General features: G+C 52.8%; 1 protein-coding gene across 1 annotated transcript; it reads right to left on the bottom strand.

The window, feature by feature from the left end:
- Positions 1-2,155: 2,155 nt before the first annotated feature.
- Positions 2,156-8,332, bottom strand: SURF6 (surfeit 6; the record flags this gene model as incomplete). Its single annotated transcript, XM_075848442.1, has 3 exons — positions 2,156-3,027; positions 3,523-3,602; positions 8,275-8,332. Coding segments are annotated over 3 exons (819 nt in total), but the record flags the coding sequence as incomplete, so codon positions are not given.
- Positions 8,333-8,336: the final 4 nt, after the last annotated feature.

Below are 8,336 nucleotides of genomic sequence, written 5' to 3'. Positions count from 1 at the left end.
CCTCTGTGTGTGATGAATCTATAGAATATATGAGATCCCTCTGTGTGATGAATCTATAGAATATGAGATCCCTCTGTGTGTGATGAATCTATAGAATATATGAGATCCCTCTGTGTGTGATGAATCTATAGAATATATGAGATCCCTCTGTGTGTGATGAATCTATAGAATATATGAGATCCCTCTGTGTGTGATGAATCTATAGAATATGAGATCCCTCTGTGTGTGATGAATCTATAGAATATATGAGATCCCTCTGTGTGGGATGAATCTATAGAATATATGAGATCCCTCTGTGTGTGATGAATCTATAGAATATATGAGATCCCTCTGTGTGTGATGAATCTATAGAATATATGAGATCCCTCTGTGTGTGATGAATCTATAGAATATATGAGATCCCTCTGTGTGTGATGAATCTATAGAATATATGAGATCCCTCTGTGTGTGATGAATCTATAGAATATGAGATCCCTCTGTGTGTGATGAATCTATAGAATATGAGATCCCTCTGTGTGTGATGAATCTATAGAATATATGAGATCCCTCTGTGTGGGATGAATCTATAGAATATATGAGATCCCTCTGTGTGTAATGAATCTATAGATATGAGATCCCTCTGTGTGTGATGAATCTATAGAATATGAGATCCCTGTGTGTAATGAATCTATAGAATATATGAGATCCCTCTGTGTGTGATGAATCTATAGAATATGAGATCCCTCTGTGTGTAACGAATCTATAGAATATGAGATCCCTCTGTGTGTAACGAATCTATAGAATATGAGATCCCTCTGTGTGTGATGAATCTATAGAATATATGAGATCCCTCTGTGTGGGATGAATCTATAGAATATATGAGATCCCTCTGTGTGTAATGAATCTATAGAATATATGAGATCCCTCTGTGTGTGATGAATCTATAGAATATGAGATCCCTCTGTGTGTGATGAATCTATAGAATATGAGATCCCTCTGTGTGTGATGAATCTATAGAATATGAGATCCCTCTGTGTGTGATGAATCTATAGAATATGAGATCCCTCTGTGTGTGATGAATCTATAGAATATATGAGATCCCTCTGTGTGGGATGAATCTATAGAATATATGAGATCCCTCTGTGTGTAATGAATCTATAGAATATATGAGATCCCTCTGTGTGTGATGAATCTATAGAATATGAGATCCCTCTGTGTGTAATGAATCTATAGAATATATGAGATCCCTCTGTGTGTGATGAATCTATAGAATATGAGATCCCTCTGTGTGTAACGAATCTATAGAATATGAGATCCCTCTGTGTGTAACGAATCTATAGAATATATGAGACACACTTTATGAGCTGAATTACTGAAATAAATGAACTTTCTGATGATCTTCTAATTCATTGAGGAGGACGGGTGTATGAGCTGGAATGGCACCGAGGCGGGGAGAAGGATCTGTTTGGTTGCTATGAATGAGAACCTGTATTTTAGCCTTGCCAGGACTGACAGTGAGGGGCCCGACGCTCAGTCAACTCCTGTAACTGTGTGTCATTTCTCTGGCGCAGGAAGTAGCTGTCTGATATCTACCATTGTCGGCCATTTTAACTCTCCTGGGACTGCTTTTTAGGCACCCAAATGATTATTCCCCTTCTCTCTATCTGGAGTCAATCATAGCTAGATCCCTCGCCTCCCTCTTTCAGCTCTGCCAGACAATCAGATTTAGTCTGTCTGTAGAGTGTGAAATATGAGCCGGTGTCAGTAAGAGCCAGGCAGACGGCCCGCCCGCAGGCAGCAGCACATCACATCAGGTAAAGGACTCTGAAACTTGCACCCTAACCCTAATTTACACCTTATTTCTGATGCCCCCCTGACTGAGCACATGGAGGACCTTGGACCAGTTTCAAAGGCCTGAATTTCTTACGACACTTTACAAAGAGAGCGCGAATCATTTCAAATTGTCAACCTGCGCCAATATGGAGCCCACAACACAAAACACGTCTCTTCCTGCCGCCACCAGAACAGCATTTCACGCCACAAAATGGATTGTGTGTATAGATGTGGCGCAAGCAGCCGGCGCTTAGTCTTGCCATGCCCCAGTATGCCCGAACCACAAGTAATCCTAAGTCTTACACCCCATCAATGATCTCCCTGATGGTGCCACGAATCTCAGTAACTATATAAAATCCGCAGTGCGGAGGGACACGCGGCTACATTGACGCCAGGAGCCCGTCCCGTCACTCGGGTCTTTATTTTACACGGTTATAAAAAAGAAAACCCACAGAGCCGACTCCGCCGGATGAACCGTCCTCACCGACACTCATCATGAAGAGCGTCGGTATCTCTGACTCGCCCCAGCACACGTCACTTCACTTTGGCCTTGGCCACGTCCTCGGGCATGATCCGTCCACGCTTGCGAGCGCGGTTCTTCTTATTCTCCAGTTTGGCCACCTTCTTCTTCTTGATGTTGCGGCTCCTCTTGTCTTGTCTCTGCTGCATCTTCTCGGCCGTGTTCTGTATTCGATGGTCCCAGCGACTCTTCCTCTGCTCCTTCTGCTTCTCTTTTCTCTTCAGCGCGGTTTTCAGCATCCCCTCATCGTCCTTGATCTTCAGGCCCTCGGCTTTGTACAGCACATTAGTCCATTTAATCTTGTTCTCAAACTCCTTGGCTTTCTCCTGGTCTTTAGCCCTCAGCTCCTCCAGTTTGCTTTTCCGGGAGTCCAGGCGGCTCAGCAGCTGCTTGTAGTTCTTGCCCGTCATGGGGGTTATGTTGCCCTTCACGCTTTGTTTCTTCTCCTTCTTCTTCATGACCTTATTGATGGGTTCGTCGCGGACCTCCACCTTATTGAAGACTATTGGAGGCTGAGCTGTGTCTTTGGTCAGGTCCTCTGGAAGCTTCTCCCCTGAGGAGGTGTCCACCGTCGGTGTCTCAGGATTGTCCTTCATCTTCAGCTCCTTCCTCTTTCTCTTCTTCCGCTCTCGCTCTTGCTTCCTTCTTTGTCGCCTTCTCTCAATTTCTTCAGTGGAAACAGATTTATTTGAAACCTGCAACCAGAAAGAAGGAGGACAGGCGAATTTACTGATTACTGAGGATGCAGAAGTCGTGCCACCATGCTGAGAGGAACGCTCATTAACAATATTGTCCCCCTCTACACCCTGCGCGCCCTCGCCCGGCCCTCTGTGAAGCACGCGCGCGCTCTCGCCCGGCCCTCTGTGAACAGCGCGCGCCCCCTCGCCCAGCCCTCTGTGAACCGCGCCCTCGCCCAGCCCTCTGTGAACCGCGCCCTCGCCCAGCCCTCTGTGAACCGCGCCCTCGCCCAGCCCTCTGTGAACCGCGCCCTCGCCCAGCCCTCTGTGAACCGCGCCCTCGCCCAGCCCTCTGTGAACCGCGCCCTCGCCCAGCCCTCTGTGAACCGCGCCCTCGCCCAGCCCTCTGTGAACCGCGCCCTCGCCCAGCCCTCTGTGAACCATGCGCACGTCCTTACCCAGCCCCCTCTGCGCCCTCGCACGCCCTCCTCTGCACTACATGCACGTCCTCACCTGGCCGCGAGATTCCTCAATCTTTTCATGGAGACGTTTCCTTAGTAAGTCAACTGTGGAGAAGGAGCTCAAAGACGGCGCTGCAGGGAAACATAAGAGGACAATGAAATAAAAGAAACATCGGAGACTCCAGTCACGTCACCTGCATCCCCCCATATAAAAGCACATGTACCCCCCACAGTAAATAAGGCCCCAAAAAACATCACCATAACGTGTGCGATAGAGAGATTATACCCACATATTATTGACTACATCAATCCCAGCATTCATTGCTACATGAAACGGTTAGACTTCTATATATGCACTCAGGAGGCGCTGATTCACAACCCCCCCGGCAGTCACATAAACAAAATGGTGGCGCCCCAGGAAGTTCAAATTTACTCACCGAAATTTTTCCTTTCCATGAGACCAAAAGAAGAACAAGAAGGGTTAATATTTCCCAGCAACCACGACAAACCATCTATTTATACAGCAATGAAGATTCAAGAAGGGCCGAAAACTTTGTGCGGTATTCGGATTCATGGAAAGGAAACATTTCGATGAGTAAATTTGTACTTGTCCTAAATGCAAAAAGGAAGCAATGTAAAATAAAGAGGGGGGGGGGGTGTTAACGGTCAGCAGCCGCCAGCAGGAAGTGGCCGGACAACGCGGTCCAGAGACGGAGCCCCCTCCTCCGCATGACGTAGAGATTGCTCCGGCAGAAGGTGCAGGGAGAGTCTCTGGGTAACCAAGATCCAGCGACTTCGTTCCAATGACTGGAACCGAGAAATGGTAAAGGCAGAGCTTCCGATTGACTGACATCTCGCTCCAGGTATTAGGACGACCTCCACAACACCCCCGGTGACGACGGGGAGGAAAACCTTGTGCTTCAAGTTGGCATTAGAAGGAACTTTAGGAAGGAAACCCGGCACAGCCCGTAGGATCAGACCGTCCATGACCATGTGTGGTGAAGTCTTCATCTCAGAAAGGCTAAAAAGATGCCCCCCAAACCAGTGAGAGGTCCCAAGAAACCACGGGCACCTCAAATTTCTAAAGAATCCGTTAACCAGATGAAAAATGCCAGGAAATTAATTGCTGATAAATGAACCTTAAACGTCTTGAATTTTAGACTGGAGGTCAAATCCGGATTGTGAAGACTCAAGAAGTGAAGCAATAGGGGGAGGATTGTCCACACCAGGCAGAGGACTTGCCCTGGATTATCTACGCGCGTACAATACAGTCCGAATGATTCCAGACCAGCCCTCACCACGCAGGGTCCTCCGGTCCACCTCCACGCCGGCCCTCACCACGCAGGGTCCTCCGGTCCACCTCCACGCCGGCCCTCACCACGCAGGGTCCTCCGGTCCACCTCCACGCCGGCCCTCACCACGCAGGGTCCTCCGGTCCAGCTCCAGACCAGCCCTCACCCCGCAGGGTCCTACGGTCCACCTCCACGCCGGCCCTCACCACGCAGGGTCCTCCGGTCCACCTCCAGACCAGCCCTTACCACGCAGGGTCCTCCGGTCCACCTCCAGAGCAGCCCTCACCACGCAGGGTCCTCCGGCCCACCTCCAGACCAGCCCTCACCACGCAGGGTCCTCCGGTCCACCTCCAGACCAGCCCTCACCACGCAGGGTCCTCCGGTCCACCTCCACGCCGGCCCTCACCACGCAGGGTCCTCCGGTCCACCTCCAGACCAGCCCTCACCCCGCAGGGTCCTCCGGTCCACCTCCACGCCGGCCCTCACCACGCAGGGTCCTCCCGGTCCACCTCCACGCCGGCCCTCACCACGCAGGGTCCTCCGGTCCACCTCCACGCCGGCCCTCACCACGCAGGGTCCTCCGGTCCACCTCCACGCCGGCCCTCACCACGCAGGGTCCTCCGGTCCACCTCCAGACCAGCCCTCACCACGCAGGGTCCTCCGGTCCACCTCCAGACCAGCCCTCACCACGCAGGGTCCTCCGGTCCACCTCCAGACCAGCCCTCACCACGCAGGGTCCTCCGGTCCACCTCCAAGCCGGCCCTCACCACGCAGGGTCCTCCGGTCCACCTCCACGCCAGCCCTCACCACGCAGGGTCCTCCGGTCCACCTCCACGCCGGCCCTCACCACGCAGGGTCCTCCGGTCCACCTCCAGACCAGCCCTCACCACGCAGGGTCCTCCGGTCCACCTCCAAGCCGGCCCTCACCACGCAGGGTCCTCCGGTCCACCTCCACGCCAGCCCTCACCACGCAGGGTCCTCCGGTCCACCTCCACGCCGGCCCTCACCACGCAGGGTCCTCCGGTCCACCTCCACGCCGGCCCTCACCACGCAGGGTCCTCCGGTCCACCTCCAGACCAGCCCTCACCACGCAGGGTCCTCCGGTCCACCTCCAGACCAGCCCTCACCCCGCAGGGTCCTCCGGTCCACCTCCAGACCAGCCCTCACCACGCAGGGTCCTCCGGTCCACCTCCAGACCAGCCCTCACCACGCAGGGTCCTCCGGTCCACCTCCAGCCCAGCCCTCACCACGCAGGGTCCTCCGGTCCACCTCCAAGCCGGCCCTCACCACGCAGGGTCCTCCGGTCCACCTCCACGCCGGCCCTCACATGGCGTCTGCCGGACTCCGGATAGCGCATCCCTTGGTGGTGGCAGATCTTGCGTCACCGGCAGTCTCCATCTCAACAGGTCACCCGGCTGCAGAACATTTGGACTTGGCTCGTCTGCTTTATATTTCACGTGACCTCTGATGTGGACATTATTCTATATGCAGATCGTCCGTCCCGTCCCCCCAGGACATTATTCTATATACAGATCGTCCCCCCCAGGACATTATTCTATATGCAGATCGTCCCCCCCCCGGACATTATTCTATATACAGATCGTCCCCCCCAGGACATTATTCTATATACAGATCGTCCCCCCCCCAGGACATTATTCTATATACAGATCGTCCCCCCCAGGACATTATTCTATATACAGATCGTCGTCCCCCCCAGGACATTATTCTATATGCAGATCATTCCCCCCCCCCCCCGGGACATTATTCTACATACAGATCGTCCCCCCCCCAGGACATTATTCTATATACAGATCGTCCCCCCCCAGGACATTATTCTATATACAGATCGTCCCCCCCCAGGACATTATTCTATATACAGATCGTCCTCTCCCCCCCCCCCCGGGACATTATTCTATATACAGATCGTCCTCCCCCCCCCCCGGGACATTATTCTATATACAGATCGTCCCCCCCCAGGACATTATTCTATATACAGATCGTCCCGTCCCCCCAGGACATTATTCTATATACAGATCGTCCCCCCAGGACATTATTCTATATACAGATCGTCCCCCCCAGGACATTATTCTATATACAGATCGTCCCCCCCAGGACATTATTCTATATACAGATCGTCCCCCCCAGGACATTATTCTATATACAGATCGTCCCCCCCCAGGACATTATTCTATATACAGATCGTCCCCCCCCAGGACATTATTCTATATACAGATCGTCCCCCCCAGGACATTATTCTATATACAGATCGTCCCCCCCAGGACATTATTCTATATACAGATCGTCCCCCCCCAGGACATTATTCTATATACAGATCGTCCCCCCCCCAGGACATTATTCTATATACAGATCGTCCCCCCCCAGGACATTATTCTATATACAGATCGTCGTTCCCCCCCCCCCCAGGACATTATTCTATATACAGATCGTCCCCGGAGCTCCCATGACATTTAGGAGGCTGAGACCACCCGGCTCTGGCCCAAATGGGCTCCTCAATCCTGGTCTGTGGGATCCATGGTCAAAACCAGAGTTGGTAACGACTTCCCCCGAGTGACCACGACGTCAGCTCCTCTTTCAGCAACCTGTCTAACCACTGACGGCCTGTGCCAGGACTCCTCTCAGGGATGGAGGTTGTGAGCCCTGATAAGAGTCCGGTCATCTGTGGTGGAGACGCGGACACTTTATTGCACTTCCTCCTTGGTGTCAGTTCACACTTCTCATGGTTTAGAATAATTTCGAGATCAGAAAGTGTTCTGGCGGTAAAGGTCCTACAAGAAGATCCTGAGAGCAGTGGTCCCAGCCCGGTACCACAACCCCCTGAGGAACCGCCACATGGAGAGAAGCCTCGTCCAGCTCAATTGTAGCGTCCAATTGTTGTCCTCCTGCCAGAAGGAAATGACCGATCTTATCGACTCCATCCTGAAATCGGTCAAGTCTCCGACTGTCAGGGAACAGAGAAGATTCCGGAATATAGTCCTGATCCCCTTAGATAGAAGACGGCTCGTTTCTCTATGAAGTCCTGCTAGAGTTGTTCAACTGCGGGACCGCAGAGAGGGGCGCGGGGGACCGCAGAGAGGGGCGGGGGGGACCGCAGAGAGGGGCGGGGGGGACCGCAGAGAGGGGGGCGGGGGCCACAGCAAGCGGCAATGCGTTACGGTTTCAGGGACTGCGCTGTAGATTATGTAAATTAAGACTTATTCTATCCTAGCGGGAGAAGTGAAGTATTAACCCCGCGTGTGCTGCTGAGGACGATATGGAAAAGAAAGAAGCCCCTCATCTAGAGCAGATCATATACATGGCCCCCGAACAGACACTTCTCATATACTGAACAACCGCCCCTCCCCCGCACAGTATACACCACCCACCTGCCCCTCCCCCACACAGTATACACCACCCACCTGCCCCCCCCCGCACAGTATACACCACCCACCTGCCCCTCCCCCACACAGTATACACCACCCACCTGCCCCCCCCGCACAGTATACACCACCCACCCGTCCTCTGTGCTGTGGAGAAGATCAGTAGTGGCTTCTGGGTAGTTCCCTGCGCTCCGCGC

This window comes from Rhinoderma darwinii, unplaced genomic scaffold, assembly GCF_050947455.1.
Source record: "Rhinoderma darwinii isolate aRhiDar2 unplaced genomic scaffold, aRhiDar2.hap1 Scaffold_4044, whole genome shotgun sequence".
Taxonomy (NCBI): Eukaryota; Metazoa; Chordata; class Amphibia; order Anura; family Rhinodermatidae; genus Rhinoderma; species Rhinoderma darwinii.
This window is presented reverse-complemented; position numbering and strand designations above follow the sequence as displayed.